The sequence below is a fragment of the Poecile atricapillus genome, chromosome 24, assembly GCF_030490865.1.
Source record: "Poecile atricapillus isolate bPoeAtr1 chromosome 24, bPoeAtr1.hap1, whole genome shotgun sequence".
Lineage (NCBI taxonomy): Eukaryota > Metazoa > Chordata > Aves > Passeriformes > Paridae > Poecile > Poecile atricapillus.
In genome coordinates, this window is record NC_081272.1 from 1,527,461 (window position 1) to 1,551,869 (window position 24,409).

At 58.6% G+C, this 24,409-nt stretch overlaps 1 protein-coding gene across 8 annotated transcripts in view; it reads right to left on the reverse strand.

The window, feature by feature from the left end:
- Positions 1–15,132: 15,132 nt before the first annotated feature.
- FOXO6 (forkhead box O6) overlaps positions 15,133–24,409 on the reverse strand; it is a 37,345-nt gene continuing 28,068 nt past the window's right edge. The window contains exons 3-5 of one of the 8 annotated variants that reach the window (XR_009279490.1): positions 16,035–19,979; positions 15,741–15,772; positions 15,133–15,701 (exon numbers count right to left, since the gene is read on the reverse strand). Coding sequence is in view for 1 of the 8 variants with exons in the window: in XM_058856462.1 (XP_058712445.1) it covers positions 18,567–19,979 (1,413 nt within the window). In the remaining 7 variants the exon portion in view is untranslated. Of the gene's footprint in view, positions 15,844–15,915; positions 15,955–16,034; positions 19,980–24,409 lie in introns of those variants that run through there. The other 7 variants (XR_009279494.1, XR_009279492.1, XR_009279493.1 and 4 more) reach the window with 7 other exon arrangements.

The window sequence follows — 24,409 nt, forward strand, 5'->3', positions numbered from 1 at the left end:
CGGCAGGCAGCAGCCCAGCAGCCCTTCCCCAGGCTGGTATGCCAGGGCTGAGGGCATCTCCCAGCTGCCCTCCACACCCAGCTGAGCCCGACACAGCCGCTCCCGTGGGAAGCCTGTCAGGGCAGAGACACCAGGCGTGTGTTTTGGTGCCTCCAGACAAGGGGTGAATGCCACACCTGCTCGTGCACAGCTCCTTCAAAGGGCACTGCTGCCTCAGCCTCTCTTGGCAGCTCACAGGTGTGACTCGGGTGGCTGCGAGCCCACACTTTCCACTGCGCAGCGCTTCGTGCAGCTCCTGCTGCTCCCCCGGCTCCGCTCTGGCTCTGCGCCCACAGATCTTCCCACAGGAGAAAGTCAAAGGCTTTCCAGCACACAGAGAGCACAGTCCCACAATCCACATGAGCCCTTCTGTGTCAGCTGGGATCTCCAGAGAATCACAGAACAGCCTGGGCTGAGAGGGACCCACAAGGATCATCCAGCCCTGCACAGACAGCCCCAGCAATCCCTCCCTGTGCCTCAGAGCCTTCTCCAAACACTCCTGGAGCTCTGGCAGCCTCATGCCCAGGGGAGTGGGACTGGCACCTTGCTCTGTCCCCTAGAGCTGCCTCAGCAGCACCCGTGGCTCTGCCTTTACCTCCCAGCACCAGAGGGGACAGGAGCAGCCAGGTGCCACAGATGGCCCTGGATCCCTGGCAGTGCCCAAGGCCAGGCTGAGGGGGCTGGGATCAGCCTGGGACAGTGGCAGGTGTCCCTGTCCATGGATGATCCATAAGATTCCTTCCCACCCAAACCATTCCACACCTCTCTGATGATTTTATGATGACTTTCACCCCACCAACCCCATTTCACAGCAGTGTCTGACCCACAGGGACCCTGCAGGGCTCAGAGCCCCAGACACCCGACAGGGGCCGGGGCTACCTGAGTCCTTCAGCACCTCATTACACAACTGAACTAATCCTCCTGGATCAGATGTCCTGCCTGAACATCTGTGCCGCGAGGGGAGGTGGCCACCAGCTCTCCAGAGGCAGGAGGGAGCCTGCCAGGGGCTTGGGATCAGAGCAGCTCTCGTGTTGGGCTGTTGTAATGAAGTGCCTGGGGAGAGCTACATGAAACAGAGCCTCTCTCATCCCAGTGTCTGTGCGGGATAATTACCGTGCCGAAAGCGAGCTTGGCAGGGGAGGGGTGCAGCCCAGGCCCTGGGCAGAGGTGCCTGGTGCAATTCAAGAAGCTCTGGGGGACCTGAGACATCCCCACCGGGCTGGCAGCTGCGACACAGGATCTGCGGGAAACCCTTCTGGCGTGGCAGATGGTGGCCAGGTGGGCTGCCCCGGGGAGCCTCAGCAGGGGACACACCTGAACACAGACACCTGATCTGCGTGTGCCAACACCCGGCCCTCCCAACCCCTGCCGCTGCCTTTCCCACATCTGCCCCTCCGTGCCTCAGTTTCCCCATGCCGGGCCTCGGCAGCGCCGCACCTGTGCCGGGTGTGTCCTGCGGGGAGCCCATCTGCACCCCCTGCCCCGGAGTCATCCCTCCCCTCTCTCTGCCTCCATTATCCCCGTGCCTCATTTCTGAATCTGTCTCCTGCGGATCTGCCTCCAGCTGCCGGTCCTTGCTCTGTCTTTCACAGCCAGATTAAAGGGCCCTTTAGTACCTGGGATTTTATCCCCATGAAGGCACTTACACGCTGCAATCAAAACACTTCTCAGCCTCCCCTCTGACGAGCCGAGCAGCCCAGGCACTGCAGCTCTCTGCAAGGCTTTGTCCTGCCCTCCCCTGCGCGTCTCCTCTCCACCCCAGGATGGCTCTGCCCCAGGGGTTTGCCCTGGAGCTGTGCCTCTGCTGCCCTGCACAGCTCTGCCTCCCCGTCTCACCTCTGCTTCTTCAGCCAGGCCACGCAAAAATGCATTTTCATCTCTGCCTGGTGCAAAAACCTCACGGGTAAAGGTGAAACGCTCCCCCCTCCCTTCCCTTGGGGCAGCCCATTGCCCACATCATGTGGATGGGGAAACTGAGGCAAAGGGCAGTCACGTTTTTGAGGTTTCTGGTGCCAGGAAGAGCCCCTGGTGCCCCAGCTCCTCTGCAGAGCCAGGACAAGCTGCTCTCAGCACACCTTCAGAGCCTGCCAAGGTGGGAGGGGGCTCACCCCGCGCAGGGGGAGCCCCAGGAGCTGCTGGCAGGGCGCTGTGAGCACGGCGCTGCTCCTGGCAGGGACACAGGACAGCCAGAGTGGCCAGATGGCAAACAAGAGCCCATCAAGGACAGCAAGTGAAGAGGCAGAAGGATCCCCTGAAGGGCAGCACTCACACACACGCTGGGTTTGTCTTCTGGCCCCATGGGTGGCCCTCTCAGGGAAGGAGATCAGAGCACGCTGTGGATGCCCCAGATGTGGTCCCCAGCTGCCCCTCCTGTGCTCTGGGGATGCAGGGGAGGTCTGGCCATGCCCCACTCGCCACTGCCTCCCCACCACGGGCAGAGGGGACAGAGTGCTGAACCCCAGGTGCCCCCAGCCTCGCTGCTGAGCCCCCCAGAGCCCTCCCCACCCCTGCTTGGGGACACCGATGCCTTTTTGGGGCTACCTAAAACAGACAAAATCAGGGGAATAGAAAGTGGCTATATTTATTGAGAGGCCTTCAGGGACATTTAGGGCAGATGAAGCTCCCCAGGGGCTGCACCCAAAATGGGTCATGGGTTTCACACCTTTTTCTTTCACAGGGACAGAGGCTGGCTCTGGCTGAAGGAGGGGATTCTGGCCAGGCCTGGAGTAGAGCAGCAAGTGCTGGACAGGGCTGGGAAGTGGCCACGTCCCCACAGCCCAGACCTTCTCCCAGCTCCTCCTTCCCTCCCCTGGGGTGGCAGCCGTCACCCACCCTGTCACCCACCCTGTCACCCACCCTGTCAGATCCATCTCAGTGCCTCTGTCCCTCGGTTCCGGCGCAGGGTGCCTCGCTCGGGGCCGCCTGAGTGACTCCGAACAGAAAGAGGCAAAACAACCAAAGGCCACCCATGGAAAGCCAGCTCTTGACAGCTCCCACCTCCTGTCCCCAGCTCGTCTGATGTGACACTCCTCTGTCTCTGCCAGCTGGCAGGAGCCACCCCGGCGGGTCCCCAGGGAGGGGGGCAGGATGCAGCCTGTGCCACCTCAGGAGGAGCTCACCGGGGTCCCAACCGGTCCCAACCCCAGCCAGGGACCCCTCAGGGGTGGCTGGGGATGAGCCTCCTCTGACAGACACAGGAGAGCAGGGCTGGGAGGAGAGGGACTGGGGTTACCTCATCAGGAGGAAGCACAAGGTGCTGGTGGGGATCTTGTAGGGATTTTTGGGGTTTTGTGAGGCAAAGCAGTGACAGGGCAAGGGGGAAGTGGCTTCAAGATGAAAGAAAGAAATTGTTCCCTGTGAGGGTGAGGAGGGGCTGGGATGGAATTGCCAGAGCAGCTGTGGCTGCCCCTGGATCCCTGGCAGTGCCCAAGGCCAGGCTGGGTGGGGCAGTGGGAGGTGTCCCTGCCCAGGGCAGGGGGTGGGATCATCTTTAGTGTCCCCTCCAACCCAACCCACTCGGTGTGTCTGTGGTTCAGTGATGCTGGAGATGGAGGCACGGGGGCAGGGAAGCAGTGGAAAGCCACGATGTATTCACAGAGTGGAATCTGCTGCTCCTGGAAAGGGAAATCATTTCCTTCCGACCCCTGGCTGACCTTAGCTCTGCCCCTGGGCTGTGGTGGCACAGGTGTCTGCAGGCCAGGTCACGCTCCCGGTGACAGGAGAGGTCCCTCAGGCGTCCCTGTGGTGTGACACTGCCTGCAGGGCTGTCCCCACAGCACCACAGTGTCCCCCTCCTGCTGCCATCGGTGGCCCCTGCCTGGCTGTCACCCGGGGATGCCCCAGAGACCTCCCCAAACACCCCTTTCTCCCCCAAAGCTCCCTGGAGCAACTGGAGCTTGTGGGGTGGCTTTGGAGCAGCTGAGTCCTGGTCAGCTCAGGCCAGGATGAGCCCCCAGGGTCAGAGCAGGACCTGGGCAGTGTTTCAGGTGAGGAGGAGTTTCTGCAGGGACAGGGAAGACAGCCTGACCTAGTGAGTGACAGCCCTGCCTGTGGGGTTGGAAATAGATGATCTTTAAGTTCTCTTCCAGCCCAAAGCGCTCTGTGATTCCATGACCTGCACCTGCCCTCTGCAGGGAGGAGGCATTGCTTTGGCTGCAGGCTCTTCTGGGGATCATCCCTGGCCAGCCTGGGGCTCCTTGGGCTCCTCTGTGCCACGGGCAGAGGTTTGTTCTTGTCTGGAGCCCTTTGAGAGTGAACTGTAGAAATAATGGCAGAGTATTGCTGTGAGGAGGCACCTGCCAGGACCTGCCAGGACCTGAGTGCTCTGTTTGCAGCCTCAAAGGAAAACTGGGGCCAAGGCAAGCACAGCTGCACTCCGTGGTTTCAAAGAAGTCTGGATGTGCTGGAGCAGGGTCAACAGCTCCTGTCAGCAATCTTTAAGGTCCCTTCCAACCCAAACTTCTTTTGTGCATTGTGAGAGACACTTGGGACCATCTTTAGCTCATTCTGGAAAAGCAGCACAAGAATGAACCTGCAGGGAACCCACCAGGCAAGAGGGGACAGACTTTTCTGGGGTGCCCATTTGATTTTTGTCTGGGAAACTCTTGACAGATCAGCTGGAGTCTCCAGGGGATTGGAGAGGCCACAGGTTTTAGTGCCAGGAGCACAAAGCAGAGCCAGGCACCACTAGAGCTCCTCAGGATGGGATGGAAAAGGCCCATGGAAGCAGCCCCTGCCTCCTGGATCCCACCCGGGTCCTGGTCCAGCTCCTCTCTCAGTGAATGCCTGAGTTTGGAGCGAGGTCAAGAGCCAGAGAGTCAGGGCAGGGAGGAGGAATGGCCAGGACTGTGGGAGGAGGAATTTCTGAGCTGCTCTAACACAGGTGACAGTGGGAACACCCTGAGGGGCTGGCTGGCTTCAGCTGGGGGGGGTTCAGTGCTCCGTGTGCGTGCATGAAGCAAATGTTAATGCAAGCAGGCATTTAAAGCTAAAACTGGTGTTAATAATAATGATTATGATAATGCTGCCACCAAGAATAACTGTGCAAACACTGACAGAGTGAGGGCAGGGACAGCCTGGAGTCTGACAAATGTCTGTGCTTGGGGAGCTGCAACCAGTTGGGGTTTGGGAGTTGGGAAGGGGCTGGAGAATTCCTGAGGGAGCTGGGAAGGGGCTGGAGAATTCCTGAGGGAGCTGGGAAGGGGCTGGAGAATTCCTGAGGGAGCTGGGAAGGGGCTCAGGCTGGAGAAAAGGAGGCTCAGGGGGAATTTCTGGCTCTGCACAAGTCCCTGGCAGGAGGGGACAGCCAGGGGGGTCGGGCTCTGCTCCCAGGAACAGGGACAGGAGGAGAGGGAACGGCCTCAGGGTTGGGTATTAGGCAGAATTTCTCCATGGAAAGGGAGGTGAGGCTTTGGAAGGGCTGCCCAGGGCAGTGGTGGGGTCACCAGCACGGGAGAGGAAATGCCTGGACGTGGCACTCAGTGCTCTGGGTGGTGACAAGGTGGGGATTGCTCACAGCTTGGTCTTGGAGGGCTTTTCCAGCCTCAGTGATTCTGTGGTTTTGGGCTGGGCAGGTCTGGCTGGGGCCTGGGGGTTTCTGCACACACATCCCCCAGCCAGGCACTTTTCACAGCACTTATGCAACTCTGGAAACAGGCAGAAAAATGCACTGGTGCCTCTGGAAACCTCTGGGATTGATTTCAGGTCCTGAACAGGAAATTGTCACGAAGGCAGGAGCTGTGCTCGGTCACATCAGGGACTTATTTTGGGGTCTGAGTGTGTGATGGAAAAGGGGGTCTTGGCCTGTTTCTTCTCCCAGACCCACCCTGCCCCAATCCCCACCACAGGTGATCACCCTGTGTTGCAGCTCAGAGAATCACAGACTCCCAGAATGGTTTGGGTTGGAAAGGACCTTAAAGCTCATCTCATCCCACCCCCCTTCCACGGGCAGGGACACCTTCCACCACCCCAAGCTGCTTTCATCCAGCCTGGCCTTGAACACTTCCAGGGCTGGGGGTCTGCAGTTCCCTCTCATTACTACCCAGTGCAGGAGAAGGAGGATTTTTGCCATTGCCTCGGAGCAACTGTGCTCTTAAGTTTCTTCCAAGACTCACACCAGGGCCGCTTCTCTGCATGTGTGGTCTCTTGGACTGCGTAGAGCTCATAAATAAATAAGGAGAAAAGTTCTTAATCTTCATTCGAAAGCTCCTGGTATCACAATGCTGCTGCACAAAAGCCATCTTATTAGCCCCAAGTGCAAAATGCTGCCTTTTCTTGCAGAAGCTCATTAATTGCAGGTCACCATTCAACAAGAAAGATGAGGCACTTGAGTTCTTCAGGCTCTCATTAGCCACCGAGCTGAACAGTATGTGTGAAATTAACAGTCACCTGAGTACCTCTATAATTTCATAATTATTAGGCCTAATGGGTTAGTCTCTGCCAAATGGTTTTAACTCCTTCCTAGACAGAGCAAGGAATCACACGAGATGCCAAGGTTGGCACATTTTGCCAGTTTTATAACCATTTAACAGCTTTCTTGTGGAAATAATAATAAGGAGAGGAAGTTTCCAGGATCATGTACTGTTTGCATTTTTTAACATATGTTTAGCTTTTAATTATTCATATCCAGCGCGCCAAGGAAGCGGGTAGCCTGTATCCCGGAGAGTGGGTGAAAGAGCTTTCTCTGCAAAGGGATTTTAATTGGTTTTAAAATGTGTTCTGCGTGTGTGTGTTTATATTTGCGTGTGTGTGTGAGAGCCGAGCCTTTGGTTTCCCTTCTCCTTGATGATTACATTACATTATTTCCCGTCTCTTACATTTTTATTTATCTTAGGCTTAAAAAGCAAAATCAGAGCTGAGATTTCTGTCTCTGCTTTTGAACTCGAGAAGCTTGGAAATGGCACTGCCTTTTAATGGGGATTTTCTCCTACTTGAATCCAGCCCAGGCGAGCAGCCCGGAGGGGAAGGCTGCCTCTCACCTCCAATCACTAATTGTTTTCCTTGTGGTTCATCTCACAGTCCAGAGCGTGGGCTTCTCATTCCAGCTGGGAACAAACACAGCATAACCCCCTCCAAATTGGGGGTGAGCTGGTGGGGGGCTCTTGAACATGGGGAACAAGCTGGACAGCCCCCCTTATCCCCACCACATGGAAAACCAGCCCCTTCCCTCCTTCCATCCACTCAGAGCTGACACAGGCACAGGGCAGCAATTCCAGCCTGTCCCAAACACTCAGAGTCCATAGCTGTGGTTAAATTTGCTTTTAAAATCGTGTCCTCACCCCCTCCTGGATGGGGAATGCTGTGCTCTCCTCTGGGATATAAATCCCTTTCCCACTGCTTTCAGCCTCGATCAGACCCTTAGCAGCGACGAGAGGACACAGGAGCGGCAGCAGCAGGCCCAGGAAGGAGGTTAATGGTTGGGCTGGGTGATCTTGGAGGGCTTTTCCACCCTGAATGATTCTGTGAGATGTCTGAAGTCCCCCTCAGAGCCCCGTTCTCAGGGGGTGACTGGTGCAGGCATTTCCCACCTCGGGCTGGGGGCAGGGATGGGGAGCAGGGATGGGGAGCAGGGATGGGGAGCAGGGATGGGGAGCAGGGATGGGGAGCAGGGATGGGGAGCAGGGAGCACTTTGGCTGCTGTGGAGCTCAGGTGTGGCCTGCTGTCACCTGGACAAGCACAGCCCAGCCCCAGAGTGACAAACACAGCCTCTCTTAGTGACAAAAAGTGGCCTTGTCTCTGTGATGGTGGCAGCAGAGCTGAGGAGCTGTTCCAGCTCTGCCAGCCTCAGCCCACAGCCTCTCCGCTCCTCAGCTCCATCACATTCACAGGTTTGGGGCTTGGTTTTTTTGGCTGCTGCTGTCCTGAGGTTTGTCCTCATTGTGCAGGAGCTCAGGAAGGAGCTGGTGGCAGCAGGCAGTGTCTGCAGGGAGAGCAGGGATGGGCTCCTCGGGACAGGAGCCAGCTGGGAGATCTGCAGGCCACTGGAAAAGATCGAGGCCAGGATGGAGAGGCTTGGATGGAGCCCGGAGTCAGGTCCCTGAGCCAATCCTCCGTGCTGGGGCTGCACTCCCGGCTCTGCCTGTGCTGGGAGATCAAGGCTGGGAGGAGGGAGGGTCCTCCTTCACTTTGGGTGCTGGAGAAACGTCTCCTTCGATGATATTTCACCTTACCTCTCCTTGCCACATCTGTCAACTTCTGCTAATTACCGAGTTTGCTATCACCCTCTGCACTGATGTGAAGGGTAGGGAAAACAGAAAAAGGAGGTTAAGGGATTCTACAATTATAAATGATGTCTGGCAGGCTAAGGTACCATATAATGCATTATAAGCACTTAAAAAGCTAACCCATTCTGTCTTCTTTCTTTGGCATAAATAATGGCTTTTTTATGAATAAATCATGCAGCCAAGGTCTCTGAAAATAGCAGGAACCTGGAGCAGAATGTCTCCATCCTCATTTTTGCTAGGACAGCAGAGAAGTCAGCAATCCACTCCATCACCGCTGATAAACCGGGGTGAGTGCAACTCCCAGTAATGAAGTAGGGAGATAAAGTTTCGGGCGGGTGAGCGGGGCAGCGGGATATTTCTGCCAAAGCACCGACTGCACCCGGGCTCCAAATGAAACATAATGGACTCCGAGGAGATAAGCGTTTTTTTTTTTCCCTGCCCCATGAATAAAGCAAGACCTCATAACTCATAGACAGGCAAAGCTGCCAGCAACTTAAAAGTGCTTCCTTCTGCTTCTGGTTTGTGTTTCCTTTTAATGAAGCTGCTCCAAAGCCGAGGGGGAGCTCAGAAGTGGGGCTGGAAGCAAACCCTGCCTTTGCTCGTGTGGAGTCCGGCTGGCTGCGGGCGCTGGGGAGGGCTGGGTGGGCTGGGAGGGAGCTGGGGTGGGCTGGGAGGGAGCTGGGGAGGGCTGGGTGGGTTGGGAGGGAGGGCTGGGTGGGAGCTGGGGTGGGCTGGGTGGGCTGGGAGGGAGCTGGGGTGGGCTGGGTGGGCTGGGAGGGAGCTGGGGTTGGCTGGCTGGGCTGGCTGGGCGGTGGAAAAGGCTGGGAGGGCACTGGGATGCTCTGGCCCTCGCACAAAGAGCTGACTCGCAGCTGCCCGGGCAGGGAGGGAGGTCCTGGAGGTCCTGCCAGGGTGGGCTGGGGGGTTGCTGGGGGCACGGGGGCTCTGCTCAGCCCTGGCTGTGTCCGCACCCGGCTTCTTCCACCAGGTGGGCACCCACCCATTCCTCTTGCCAAGGTCCTTCCCACCTCCCTGGTGCGGCCGGGACCACCCAGAGGGACCCACATCAAGGCAGGGCGGCAGGTTCGGAGCTGCCTTGCTCAGGGTCAGGCTCCTTGTGCTCCCCGCCCCCAGGCACAGCCCACCCTCCTCCTCCTCCTCCTCCTCCTGGGAAATCAGCGAGGAAAAGCTCATCCCCTTAAAAACACATCCCAGGAGCGTGTGGGGCAGGGGAATCTCCATCCTCATCCTGCAGCACGCGGGGATGAGGTTCACATCCACTTGAAACCTCCGGATCTCTGCAGGACACAGAGCAGGGATGGGGTTCACATCCACCTGAAACCTCCGGATCTCTGCAGGACACAGAGCAGGGATGGGGTTCACATCCACCCTGACACCTCTGGATCTCTGCAGGACACAGAGCAGGGATGGGGTTCACATCCACCCTGACACCTCTGGATCTCTGCAGGACACAGAGCAGGGATAGGGTTCACATCCACCTGAAACCTCCGGATCTCTGCAGGACACAGAGCAGGGCTGGGGTTCACATCCACCCTGACACCTCTGGATCTCTGCAGGACACGGGGTGCAGAACAGGACTGGGGTTCACATCCACCCTGACACCTCTGGATCTCTGCAGGACACAGAGCAGGGATGGGGTTCACATCCACCCTGACACCTCTGGATCTCTGCAGGACACAGAGCAGGGATGGGGTTCACATCCACCCCAGCACCTCTGGATCTCTGCAGGACACGGGGTGCAGAACAGGACTGGGGGCACCAGCGCTGAGTGAGCCGAGCTGGTCGGGACCTCTGAGGGACTGCAGGGCTGGGCAGGCGTCCCAGAGCTGCCCAGCACCCCCTGAGCTGCAGCACCAGGCACCAGAGCCTGCACAGATCACGAGATGCTCCTGGAGAAAAGCCCCAGAGAGGGTGAGGGCCAGCTGGGCAGGATGGGGACACTGGGGGACACTCCCTCAGCTCCCACTCTGACAGGAGCAGCCCTTGCTCCCTGCTGGGAATTCCACTGAACTCTCACCTTCCTTGGACCAAGAGATGTTTGTCATCCTCTCTGAGCACAGGGCAGGGCAGGCAGCACCGGGAGAGCCAAGGAACTTCAAGAGGAGCTTCAGCAAGAGGAGCTGGTGCCCAGCAGGGACAGGGGCTCTGGATTCCCAGCAGGAACACTGGCTGGGATGTCACCTAGGAGCCAGGGGGGTGACAGGAGCCAAGGTGTCTGCTAGCAGAGACCTCTGCCCGGTTCTGGCCCCACAGGTCCCACCCAGGAATGATCCTGGGGATCCAGCTTGGTGCTGATGGGTTTGGGGTGGAGGACTCAGAGAGTCCCAGCCTGGCACAGCTTCCTGCAGCATCCCGGAATCCTCAGGGTGTTTGGGAAAGCTTGGGAATCCTGCAGACTCACGGGCTGTTAATCTGCAGCCACAGTACCCAGCCCCAGCTCTGGGATTAAATCCTGATTCCAGAGGAGCTGCTGCTGCTGCTCTCCAAAGCCAGGAGTGCTGCTGGGGCTGTGGGAGGAGGGAATGATAAAGCTGCAGCCTGTCCTTGGAGGAGGATGAAGGGGAAAATGGAGCAGGGAAAGAGGCAGTTGGAAGTGACTTTTGACAAGGACCTGGAGTGACAGCACGTAACACTGACACAGGGCAGGGTTAGTTGGCATATTCAGGTTGTCCAGAGCTGCTGTGGCTGCCCCTGGATCCCTGGAAATGTCCAAGACCAGGTTGGACGGGGCTTGGAGCAGCCTGGGACAGCGGGAGGTGCCCTGCCCATGGCAGGGAGTGGAAAAAGATCATCTTTGCGGTCCCTCCCAACCCAGCCCATTCCCTGATTCCATGATTAGGGCTGTCCTGAGCAGGGCCAAGTGCAGGGACACCTTTGCCCAGCTGCCCCCCGTGCCAGGGCTCTGCCCTTGGGGGGAGCAGCCCTTGTGCCCTGCACCCCCGGGGGACACCTGGGACTGTGCCCATCAAGCCCCGTTCTCTGGGGACATCCTGCCAACCCCCCTGAGCGGGAAATGACATCTCCCCGTGCACACACACACACTAGAGAGACCCTCTGCCCAATTCTTTCGGGGGACAAGCTGGGTGGGAGCTCAGCAGAGGTGGGCACAGCCCCAGAGCCCCGCTGTGCCCAGCAGTGCAGCTGTGGCACACTCAGCCACCAGCACCTGGTGCCAGAGGCTCCAGCTGGAGCTGCACTCCCTGTGAGCTCCTCCTGAGCTGGCGGCTCACCAAGGCCCTCGGGGGATGTGAGAATGATGTGAGTGCACACTCACCCACACCCGGGCAGAACCCACTCGCAGCCACCTCCCCGGGGACCCCGGGCCGTGCACACCCCTCACACCCCCCGTCACTCACAGCCTGCGCATGGAGGATCTTTTACACTTCCCCAAGTGATCTTCCCCAGCAGATCCTTCCCTCTCTGTCTCTTTTTGCTGCAGGAAACTGAAGGTTTCCTGGGGACAGCTCCTCCTCCTCTTCCTCCTCCTCCTCCGGGTGTCCCCAGCCTGCACAGGGAGTGCCACCCACTGCCGAGGGGGTGCCGAGGAGGATGAGGAGCACACAGCTTGTCCCCCGAAAGAATTGGGCAGAGGGTCTCTCTGGTGTGTGTGTGTGTGCACGGGGAGATGTCATTTCCTGCTCAGGGGGGTTGGCAGGATGTCCCCAGAGAACGGGGCTTGATGGGCACAGTCCCAGGTGTCCCCCGGGGGTGCAGGGCACAAGGGCTGCTCCCCCCAAGGGCAGAGCCCTGGCACGGGGGGCAGCTGGGCAAAGGTGTCCCTGCACTTGGCCCTGCTCAGGACAGCCCTAATCATGGAATCAGGGATGGGCTGGGTTGGGAGGGACCGCAAAGATGATCTTTTTCCACTCCCTGCCATGGGCAGGGCACCTCCCGCTGTCCCAGGCTGCTCCAAGCCCCGTCCAACCTGGCTGCGTTGCTTCCCTGGGCTTCGTTCAGCACAAGCAGCTTGTGCTGTTTCTCCTCCTCCCTGGGGTGGGCTGCTCATTTTTGCCCCATAAGACAATGCCCTTTTTCAAAAACAAAGAAATTATAAAGTACATATGAACATATGGTAACATATATTCTGGGCTGCCTATGTGGCCAATTTTCTGTATGTTACCATATGGTGCCGCGTATTTAGCAAAAATATAACTTGACTGTTTCTCTTTCCATATGGGGATTCTTTTGCCTTAATTAATAACATTGAGCAAAAACTCTTTCTAAGGTTTCCAAGATTTCTGCAAGGGAGTATCTCATGACAGACACATGCTCCTGAAGGCTTTCCTCCTCATTTGCCTGCACCCTTCTGTCCCTGTCTCCCTCCGCGTGCTCCAGGGGCAGCTGTGGGCACATCTGGCGCTGTTGGCAGGGGGATGCTGCACCCTTGGCTCCCGGCCCAGGGGGCTCCTGTCCCCCCCAGAGCCCGGCTGCAGCTCCGGGCATGACACGGTGCCCGTGGGCTGGATCCCTGCGGCTCATCCCGGAGAGGAATTCCTGGAACACAGGGGAAGAGGAGAGGGAGCTGGTGCAGCACAGAGAGCCTTGGTGGCCGCGCAGGGACAGAGCTGCACACTCTGCAGCTCTGCAGCGGAGCCTCTCGGGGTTATCTCCGATGGAAGATGTTGGGGGATCCTCTCGGGGTTATCTCCGATGGAAGATGTTGGGGGATCCTCTCGGGGTTATCTCCGATGGAAGATGCTGGGGGATCCTCTCGGGGTTATCTCCGATGGAAGATGCTGGGGGATCCTCTCGGGGTTATCTCCGATGGAAGGTGTCGGGGGATCCTCTCGGGGTTATCTCCGATGGAAGATGCTGGGGGATCCTCTCGGGATGAGCCCACAGGCAGTGCCCGTGAGCTGTGTCCCCGTGTCCCAGGTCACTGAGAAGGGTCAGTGGCACAGCCCCAGCCGCTCCTGCTCGCCCAGCCAGAGCCCGGCACTGAGGACAAACCTCCCCAGAAGCGTCCCTCGGGATGTTCCTGCAGAGTGGAGCTGGCACAGGGCAGGACAGCAGGACCAGCAGGGAGATGTTTGATCTCCGCCTCTCCCGGTTCCCTGGATCCTGCTGAGCTCCCCGGGCTCCTCCTGGGGTGGGGCAGGGGGCACAGGCAGTGCCTGGGGGCTCAGCTTTGCTGTGGGGTGAGACTGTTCCTCCTGCTCAGCAGCAGCAGCAGGGACTGCTCCCCGAGGCACCATCATCATATATAATATATAATATATAATATATAATATATAATATATAATATATAATATATAATATATAATATATAATATATAATATATAATATATAATATATAATTTATAATATATAATATATAATATATAATATCATATATAGCATATAATATATAATAGATTATAGATCATAATATATCAAATAGTATATATTATATATTATATATTATAGTATATAGTATATAGTACATATATACTATACAGTATATGATATATAATATTAATATATTATATATTATATAAATATATAATATATAATATAAATAATAATATAAATAATATAAATGATAATAACTCTCATATATATTATATAATATATATAATATATAACATAAAATATATCATATATAATATACAATGTATAAGATATAAGACATAAGATATAGCATATATATATTATATATTATTATATTATATTATTATTATATTATGTTATATATTATTATATTATATTATATTATATTATATTATATTATATTATATTATATTATATTATATTATATTATATTATATTATATTATATTATATTATATTATATTATATTATATTATATTATCTCAAATATTTCAAAATATATTTCAAAATATCTCAAATATTTCAAAATATATATTCAAAACATTTCAAAATATATCGAATATGTATTCAAAATATCTCAGATATTTCAAAATATATTTCAAGATATTTCAAATATACATTCAAAATATTTCAAAATATTCCAATATATATTTCAAAATATTTCAAAATATTCCAACATATATTTCAAAATATTTCAAATATATATCCAAAAATATATTTCAGATTTCCAAAATATATTTCAAATATTTCAAAAGAGGGTGATGGGGATCATTTCAAGTGTGTTGATCCTGGAGAACATAGTGGAATGGCTGATCCTGAACACAAGGAATAAAGAACCCAAAAGGGTGATATAATTACTGCCAATCAACAGGGATTTATGGAAAATAGATCCTGCTAAACCAACTTGGCAGCTTTCCTTTTTTTGTGTGTTTTTTTGTTTGTTTTGGGGTTTTTTTTGGTGGGGTTTTTTTTGGTTGGTTTGTTGGTTTTGGGGTGTTTTTTTGGTTGTTTGTGGGTTTTTTGGTTGTTTTTGGGTTTTTTTTTGTTTAAAAGCGGGATTACAAGAGCCCCTCTGGAGCTGGGGGTGCTCAGCTGGAGAGGAGAAGCTCCAGGGAGAGCTCAGAGCCCCCTCCAGGGCCTGCAGGGGCTCCAGGAGAGCTGGAGAGGGACTGGAAGAGAGGGAACAGCCTCAGGTTGGCCCAGAGGAGGCCTAAAATCAAAATCAGGGTGGATTTTAGGGAAAATTTCCTGATGGAAAGGACTGTAAGTCCCAGGCTGTCCAGGACAGCGGTGGAATCACTGGAGGTGTTTCAAAGGTGGATGTGGCACGTGGGGACACGGGCTGGTGCTGAGTTTGGAAGTGCTGGGTTTGGACTCCCTGGTCTTAGAGGATTTTTCTTAATGATTCCATGGGTTTGTGACCTCCAACCATGCAAGCTCAGCTTCAGCAAACATCACATCTCCCCCCTGGTAACCATCCCCACCTCTCAGCCCAACCACACACGCACTGACAGCAGCAGCAGCCCCACCTGGTAATATTTAAAACAATTTTATTCATGAAAATATGCTGTACAATGCACTATACACAGTTCTTTACATTGCCACATACACAAACTCTAATAGCACAACCAAGAAAGTTACCATTGCCTACGATAGATGCGTGTGAGAGATGACGCCTCCGACCCTCCCCCCCAGTCTGTACAGCTATAAATACGAGGGAAAGGACCCAAAACCGCCGGGGGAAGCAGCCCGGGGGGGCCCTCGGGTGTCCCCCACACCAGGGCAGGGAGGGAGCAGAGGCAGCTCCTGGTCCCAGAGGGAAGGGGGTGATGGAGAAGGGAGGATGAAGCTGAGTGTGGTGGGACATGAGGTGGCCTCGCTGATTCCAGAGAGGGAACCTGGAGCCTCAGCCGGTGACACAAAGCCCTGGTGTCCCCCACAGCCACAGTGGCGGGGGGGCACAGCCCCAGGACCTGCCTGCCCCACACCCCCAGTCCGTCAGCACCTGGCCACCGCAGCCCCACGTGCCCGGGTCCTTCGGTCACCTGTCCCCATGGCCCTGGGTCCTTCGGTCACCTTGTCCCCATGGCCCTGGGCCCTTTGGTCACCTGTCCCTACAACACCACGTGCCTGGGTCCTTTGGTCACCTTGTCCCCATGGCCCTGGGTCCTTCGGTCACCTTGTCCCCATGGCCCTGGGTCCTTTGGTCACCTGTCCCTACAACACCACGTGCCTGGGTCCTTCGGTCACCTTGTCCCCATGGCCCCACATGCCCGGGTCCTTTGGTCACCTTGTCCCCATAGCCCCGGGTCCTTCGGTCACCTGTCCCCATGGCCCCACATGCCTGGGTCCTTTGGTCACCTTGTCCCCATGGCCCCATGTACCCAGGTCCTTCGGTCACCTTGTCCCCATGGCCCCTCATGCCCAGGTCCTTTGGTCACCTGTCCCCACGTGCCCGGGTCCTTTGGTCACCTGTCCCCACGTGCCCAGGTCCTTTGATCACCTGTCCCCGCAGCCCCCGGGGTGCCAGCGCTCGGGGGTGCCCGTGCCTGCCCCCGCCGCCCCTCGCCCCGCACGACCACTGAACACACGACGTTACCGACACGACTGCACCGCACACACGACAACCCCACGGTCACGAACCACACGACAGCTTGGCGAGGGGCCGTGCCCACACAGGGGCAGGGGCGCGGGGGCGGCCGCGGGACGAGGGGACGTTTTCCTCCCGCCACGGTGATGGCCGGCCCGTGGCCGTGACACCGAAGGGGGCTCGGGGAGCTCCCTGCGTGGGAGAATCCCATCTCCAAACGCCTGCCCAGCATTGGTGTGCTGCTGGATCTGTGCCTGGAAAAGCCAGGACCCCTTCCCTTTCTCCCACTCCTGGGGGGCAGAGCCCCCTGTCTCCTCCAGGGCAGCCAGAGCTGCCCTCCTGCCTCTGGGTCCCTCACACCCACGTGCTGAACTGGGGGGTCAGGGATAAAATTGCCATTTGCAATCGGTTTCCAAGGATTTGAAAGATGCCTGAAACGAGAGGTGATGTATAAAAGGAATGCGGTAATGATCCTGACCAAAGAATAATCCTTTTTAAAAAAGCATTCAAGAAAGATTATATATAATAGAATATATTAAATTCTGTACATGATCAAATAATGTAAACATAATTAATTAACTCGTAAGAATGTCTTTAGAGACCGTGCCTGCCGTGTGCCCCGGGTGAAGGTGGCACATGGGGCTCCTCTGTCACGCTCTGCCACAGCCGTGTGGGGCAGGAGAGGAGCAGGAGGTGCCACCCGTGGGTGCCCCTGTCCCTGGGGCTGGCTGGGACCCAGCAGCTGCTCCGTGGCAGAGGAGCTGGTGCTGGGGCAAGGAGGGAAGAGCTGGGCTGGGGAAATGTGCTGGTTCAGTGCACTGAGCCTGCTGCAAGCCAGGGCCTGGGGGTCACAGAGAGCTGCCCAGGAGGAAGGACAGCTCAGCAGAGACCCCACAGGACACAGCAGCAGCTCCCACCACCTCCTGCCAGCCCCTCCATCATCTCCAGACCAGTTGCTCCTGCTGGTCACCAGCCTGAACCTCCCCAAAACCCTGCTGCTCCTGGCAGCTGTATGGGATGGACGTTCCTGGCCCGTTCCTGCCCCGTGGGGCAGTGGGGTCAGTCTGGAGTCCTGACACACAGCAGGACCACGTGTGAATCATGGTCCCCATCCTCATGGAGCCCCAGCCCCTGGCAGTTGGGTGCACCCCTCTTGCTGACAGCTCCTGGATCGGCTCTCCTGGCACCCCTGGGGTGGGCAGTGAGACACTGGGACAGGCATGGTGGCACTGACCCCACAGGAGCCCCACAGCCCTGGCTGGGGGCCCTGTGGCACCTCCCTGAGCAATGTGGGTCACCCAAGCTTGGAGCAGGATGGACCCCACGCTGCATCCAGAGGCCTGGCCCCCACATCCCCCCCTCCCCACACACACACAGCCCCTCCTCGAGGATGACCCACATCACAGCCCCCCAGCTTTCACCCCACCATCCAAGAAGAGCCACGTGATGGGACACAGCCACCAGCACTGCCCGTGGCCTCTCTCTCTCCTCTCCCTAAGCTCACCCCTTTCTTCCTTCCAACGCAAAAACTCAATGGCAAAAGAGTGCATGAAATCAAATAAATACGCCCCCCTCCCCGCCCCTGCGAGCTGCCCCTGAGCCTCCAGCTCAGGGGACCCTCACTCCCATCAGGACCCCCCTGGAGCACGCCCAGCCTGCTCCAGGCAGGGGCTGCAGCCTTCCCTGGCACCCTCAGGCCCCGGGGGCTGCCAAGATGCTGCTCCCAGGGCTGCTGGCTGCTCACCATCACCACCCCCTTCTCGCTGCTGAGTAAGAAAACCTGCCTGGAGCCACACGAGGACACCTGCAGTGGAGGTGGCCTGGGGGTGTGGGCTTGGCAGAGCTCCCATCTCCACCAGGACTGAGGGGTCACGAGCCCCCCCTTGCCTTGGGGCAGGGTCCCCGCTCCTGACACTTCTACCCAGAGGACTCAATCCCAAGGTGGCTCAGAGGAGAGTCCCCTCCCAGGGGGATGCCCACACGGGGAGGGTCCCACGCCACCAGCCGTCACCACTCTGTCACCCAGCCCAAGGGCGAATCAAACTGGCACCACTGCCACGGGGCACTGGGACCGTCTGGAAAGGCTTTCCCTGCCTGCTACCCCCCGGATCTGCCTGGCTCCGGCTGCCTCTCCCACCCACCTGCCCTGTGTCCTCCAGAGGATGCTGGCAGGACCTGCAGACCGGGCACACGTGGGGCTGGGGGGGTCCTCCCCCGTCTCAATATTTGACCCTCCGGTTTGTGTTTCGTGTTCGACCTCAAGCTCAGACCGACGGCTCTCGCCCATCTTAACAAACAAAGGCAGAAGAGAAAGGAAAAAAAAAAGTTAGTCTCAATGTTCCCCTCGTGGCTTCCCGGTGGTGAGCCCGTGCCGGGGCAGGCGTCACCCGGGCACCCAGCTCTGGTTCGTGGGCTGCGGCCCCCCGGGCAGCGCGGGCACGTTGAGCCCGTTCTGCGGCGGGAGGGCCGAGTCGAAGTTGAAGTCCATCTCATCGCTGTCCATAAAGTCATTCAGGATGATGGACTCCACGTCGCACTCCAGGCTCCCGTTGAACATGTCCAGGTCCAGGTCTGCTGGGAACCTGTCTTGGCCCAACACGGGGGGGTGGACGGCCCCCGGGTAGGGGCCCTGCAGCGAATCCAGCAAGCTCATGTGTGCCCCTTGGTTATTAGCGTAGGAATGCAGGTGCCCGTGGTGCGGCACGGCCGTCATGCTGCACGAGTCACTGGGCAGGCTCATAAGGCTGACAGGATTGGCTAAGGCACTGGTGTTGACCGCAGGGTGGTGACCGGCTGGTGACGGGTGGTACAACGCGTTGCTCTTCACGAGAGAGCCCGGGTGGGGCGGGTAGGAGGACAAGCCCTGCTCCCCGCCCCCGCACAGCAGCGGGTTGTGTCTGTGGCCACGGGCCGGCACCATGGGGCTGGCCTGCGGCAGGGGCAGCTCCCCCGGGACCATGCTCTCCTTGTGCGCGTAGGAGATGGAGGAGAGCAGGTCCTGCAGCGAGGCGTTCCTGTAGGAGCTGGCGGGCGAGAAGGTGGCCTGCTTGTTCTCCTGGATGGTCTGCATGGGCAGGCGGCGCATGAGGCTCATGGCCGGCTGGCTGTAGATGGTCCCGCAGTAGGTGTTGGAGGCGGCCCCCATGCTGGAGCACTTGGAGTTGAAGGTGAAGCTGGAGCTCCGCTGCCGCAGGGCGGCCGGGGGGAGCTGCTGGGAGGGGCTCATGCTGTAGCCGTCCTGCAGGTCCTCCAGCATGCTCTCCCCCAGGCTCTCGTTCAGGCTGATGGTGCCGGTCAGGTCGGTCAGCCGGGGCAGCTCCACGGAGCAGCGGGCGCTGAGGGACGGAGACATGGTGCTGGAGGGGCTGGGGTACATCAGCGGGGATGAGGGGGTACCGTCGTCCTCCTCCAGCTCGTCCGGCTCGTGGTTGGCCATGATGGGCGAGAGGCGCCCGCTCAGCGTGCTGGCCGTGGAGTTGGCCCGCGTCCGGAAGTCCGCCCAGGCGTCGTACTCATCGCTGGCGTGGGACGCGGGGCTCTCCGACCACTTGGCTTGCTGGGAGGACGGGCTGTCCTCCCCGCGCTCCTGCGTCACCTGCAGCTGCTTCTTCTTGCTGGCCTTGCCCTTGATGCGCAGGAACTTGCTGTTGTTGTCCATGGACACCGCCCGCCGCCGCGGCGTCTTGCCCGTCTTGCCGCCCTCGGGGTTCAGCATCCACCAGGAGCTCTTCCCGGTGCCCTCGTTCTGCACGCGGATGAAGCGGGTGTGCAGCGACAGGTTGTGCCGGATGGAGTTCTGCGGGGACAGCAAGGACAGGGGCGGGGTCAGCAGCGGGGACGGCACCCCCCGAGGAAAGGGAGTCCCACGGGGATGGGGGGCACACCATGAGACACCGGGGCTCCATCCCCTGGGGTGTCTGAGCCGGAGGGTTTGGGGCTGGGAGAGCTCAGCTGGCAGGTCCCTCCCACACCCCGTGGGTCGCAGCCCTTTGCTGCACTCCCAGCTCTGTGTCTGGCACAATCCCTGTCATGGCAGGGACAGGGAGTCCCCAGGGACCTGCAGCAGCCAGGGCCAGCTCTCAGGGGACATTCCTTCCCTGGCAGGAAGGACAAGGTGAAGAGGAAACAAATGCAGTGACGGAGTCAGGACCACCCAGGCCAAGCCCACCACGTACCCAGCACAACCCACAGGATGCTCCCAGGGCTGTGGAGATCCCAGCTCGCTCTCCACAGCTCCACAGGCAGAGGGAATCCCTTTGGAGTGGACTCCAAGCCCCTTCCCCTGCCTGGCATCATTGGGGATGTGCTCCCCTCCACCCTCAGCATCGACACACGCCTCGTGCAGGGCACATCAGCACCACCACAGCCCAAAAAAACCTGTTGGCACCACGTGAGACCTCGTCCCCAAATGCCTGTCACCCCCTGTGAGCAGGACTGGGGCCCACAGGAGAGTGAGGGGTTCCCTGCATGTCTGGCTCTGGTGACAGGGACACCCCTGGGAGGCTCAGGTGGGTCTGTAAACCCACTAGAACCCCCTGTGCCCACAGCAGGACTGCCTGGGGGCTGCTTCCACCCTGCACACTCGTGGCTCCCTCATCCACATCCAGCACCTCAGGGTCCTGCTGAGAGCAGCACTCGGAGCCCTGGGCTTGTGCCAGCTCTGAGGAGCTCCCTGGCTGGAGCAGGGGGCACACCCCAACATCCCCAGCTGTCCCTGCCCCACGGGGTGACAGCCTGGGGGGACCCTGGGGTGATGCACCCTCGCAGCTTTGGGCTGGGGAAGAGCAGGGGTGAGGATGTGAGCACAGAGTGGGAGAGGAACCCATCGAGAGCAGCCCTGCAGAGAAGGTTCTGGTGGGTGAGAGGCTGGACAGGAACCAGCCCCTTCCTGGGCTGCAATAAAGAGAAGAGGCCAGCAGGGCAAGGGAGGGGATTCTTCCCCTGGCTCTTGAGAGACCCCACCTGTGGAGCTGCCCCCAGCACTGCAATCCCCAGCACAGGAAGGACATGGACCAGAGGAGCCAGGCTGGGAGAGCTGGGGGTGCTCAGCTGGAGAGGAGAAGCTCCAGGGAGAGCTCAGAGCCCCCTCCAGGGCCTGCAGGGGCTCCAGGAGAGCTGGAGAGGGACTGGGGACAAGGCCTGGAGGGACAGGACACAGGGAATGGCTTGAGATTGGCAAAGGGGAGATTTGGGTGGGATCTTGGGCAGGAATTGTTCCCTGGGAGGGTGGGGAGGGGCTGGGCTGGAATTGCCAGAGCAGCTGTGGCTGTCCCTGGATCCCTGGCAGTGCCCAGGGCCAGGCTGGACATTGGGGCTGGAGCAGCCTGGGACAGTGGGGGTGACCCTGGGACAGTGGGGGTGACCCTGGGGACAGTGGGGGTGTCCCTGGGGACAGTGGGGGTGACTCTGGGACAGTGGGGGTGACCCTGGGGACAGTGGGGGTGACTCTGGGACAGTGGGGGTGACCCTGGGGACAGTGGGGGTGACTCTGGGACAGTGGGGGTGTCCCTGCCATGGCAGGGGTGGGATGGGATGAGCTTTGAGGTCCCTCCCACCTCAAACCAGTGTGGGATTCTCTGACACCTGCCTCTCCCTGCTGACATGCAGCTCATGCGATGCCACCCCAGCTCCCTGTGCCTCAGTTTCCCCAGAGGCAAAAGGCAAGATGCAGAGCCCAGGGAAGAGGCTCGGTCTGCAGAGACCCTTCTCAGGGCTGGCCAGGGGCTGCTGGAGAGGGGAGGCACCTCCCCAGCCCCTCCCCAGCTGCAGGAGGGGCAGAAGGACGAGGAGGGAGAGGAACCCAGGGTACAGGGGAGAAAGTTTGGTGCCGTTGTGGTGTACAGTGGAATACTAATGAAGAGGCAAGTGAGCTCCAGCCTCATCTATCATATTATGTAATGGCTTACTTCTCTGCACTTCATTTATTTGGAGATTGCTCCCAGGCTGGCTCCTCGCCAGCAGCCACCAAATCCAAGTCTACAGAAATCAATCTCGCACTGACTGATTAAGCCGTGTTTAGAACTAATTGCTCCTTCGTGTGTGGGGAGAATAAATTACGGGCTTTAATTTCACATCTTTAAAATGCAACTGCAGGTATGGGCCAGCCATTAACCCCTTCCTGCACAGCTGGGGAGGGGGCCCAGGGGGTGTTTGGGACACCACCAGCCCAACCAATGCTCACCACCTTCAAGCAGAGCAAGTCAAGCCCTCCTGGCAGGGAGAGTCCCCTTGACCCTTCCAGCACCTCTCCTTAAGCCGCAGAATGATCCAAACTCCCACTGGCATTCAAGCAGCAGGGACAGGAGCACAGCACGTGGTTGTCACTGCCTGGCAGGCCCAGGGCCACCAGCCAGCTCAGCCCCTGGTGGCCTGCACCCACAGACTGTGGGGAGCTGGGGATGCCAAAGCTGGGCTTGCTGGAGTGATGCCCAGTCACTGCCGGGCCCCTGGCACTCGTGGGGACCCCCCCATGGCCACAGTCCCTCCCTGCCAGCTCTGCTCAGCACAGGAGGCAGGAGATGCTGCAGGGATGGAGCTGCCATGCAGAGCACGGGGAGAGGGGATGAGCTTTGGGGATGTCACAGCTGGATGGGGGTGACATTCAGCATCCTCAGAGGGAGCACAGGGCACCCTGCATCCCCAGAGGCAGGGGACGGGGCTGGCAGGGTCAGGCTGCCCGAGGGAGAGAAGGGCAGGCTGCGGCTTCTCCTGCAGCCGAGCTTCATTAAGAGCCAGAAGACAGCGGCAATTAAGCGCAAGGTGCAGCACACCCGGCTCTCTCCTCATTAGCACCCCGACGCGCTCGGCTGGCCGCGGCTCGGGGCACACGGAGCAGGGCGGGGGCTGCGCTGGGGAGGGCCAGGAGCTGATTACCAGCAGGCAGGCAGGGACCTGTCCCAGCCACGGGAACCCCTGCAGCCCCGGGCACCCAGCATCCCGCAGCTCCGGGCACCCAGCATCCCGCAGTCCGGGCACCCAGCATCCCGCAGCTCCCGGCACCCAGCATCCCGCAGTCCGGGCACCCAGCATCCCGCAGATCCGGGCGCCCAGCATCCCGCAGATCCCGGCATCAAACATCCCGCAGCCCCGGGCACCCAGCATCCCGCAGATCCGGGCACCCAGCATCCCGCAGCTCCGGGCAGCCAGCATCCCGCAGCCCCGGGCACCCAGCATCCCGCAGACCGGGCACCCAGCATCCCGCAGATCCGGGCACCCAGCATCCCGCAGCTCCGGGCAGCCAGCATCCCGCAGACCGGGCACCCAGCATCCCGCAGATCCGGGCACCCAGCATCCCGCAGCTCCCGGCACCCAGCATCCCGCAGCCACGGGTATCAAACATCCCGCAGCTCCGGGCACCCAGCATCCCGCAGCCACGGGCATCAAACATCCCGCAGCCCCGGGCACCCAGCATCCCGCAGCCCCGGGCACCCAGCATCCCGCAGTCCGGGCACCCAGCATCCCGCAGCCCCGGGCACCCAGCATCCCGCAGCTCCGGGCATCAAACATCCCGCAGCCCCGGGCACCCAGCATCCCGCAGATCCGGGCACCCAGCATCCCGCAGATTCGGGCATCAAACATCCCGCAGCCCCGGGCACCCAGCATCCCGCAGCCCCGGGCATCAAACATCCCGCAGCTCCGGGCATCAAACATCCCGCAGCCCCGGGCACCCAGCATCCCGCAGCTCCGGGCACCCAGCATCCCGCAGCTCCGAGCACCCAGCATCCCGCAGCCCCCCTGACAGTGACGCGCAGCTGGGGACACGGGGGACAGCAGCTGCCTTGGCAGGGGGTGCCCTGGGCTCAGGAAAGGACGGTGCCAGCCCCAGGGCACCCAGGACACCTGTGACACCAGCGCAGAGCTGGCCGTGCCCTGCGCCCGAGCTGTGCCTCCCTCCCGTCCCCTCTGTCCCCGTGTCACCCCTGCCTGTCCAGCCCTCTCCTGTGGCTCAGCCCCGGCCCTGCAACCCCCAAACTGCACAGAGGGCATCGGTCCCCAGCTCACAGCAGCCCGTGTCAGGGTGACACCCAGCCCATGGCAGGGTGACACCAAACCCATGGCAGTGGTGACACCCGGCCTGTGCCAGGGTGACACCAAGCCCATGCCAGGGTGACACCCAGTCCATGGCAGCGGTGACACCCAGCCCGTGCCAGGGTGACACCCAGCCCGTGCCAGGGTGACACCAAACCCATGGCAGCGGTGACACCCAGTCCATGGCAGCAGTGACAC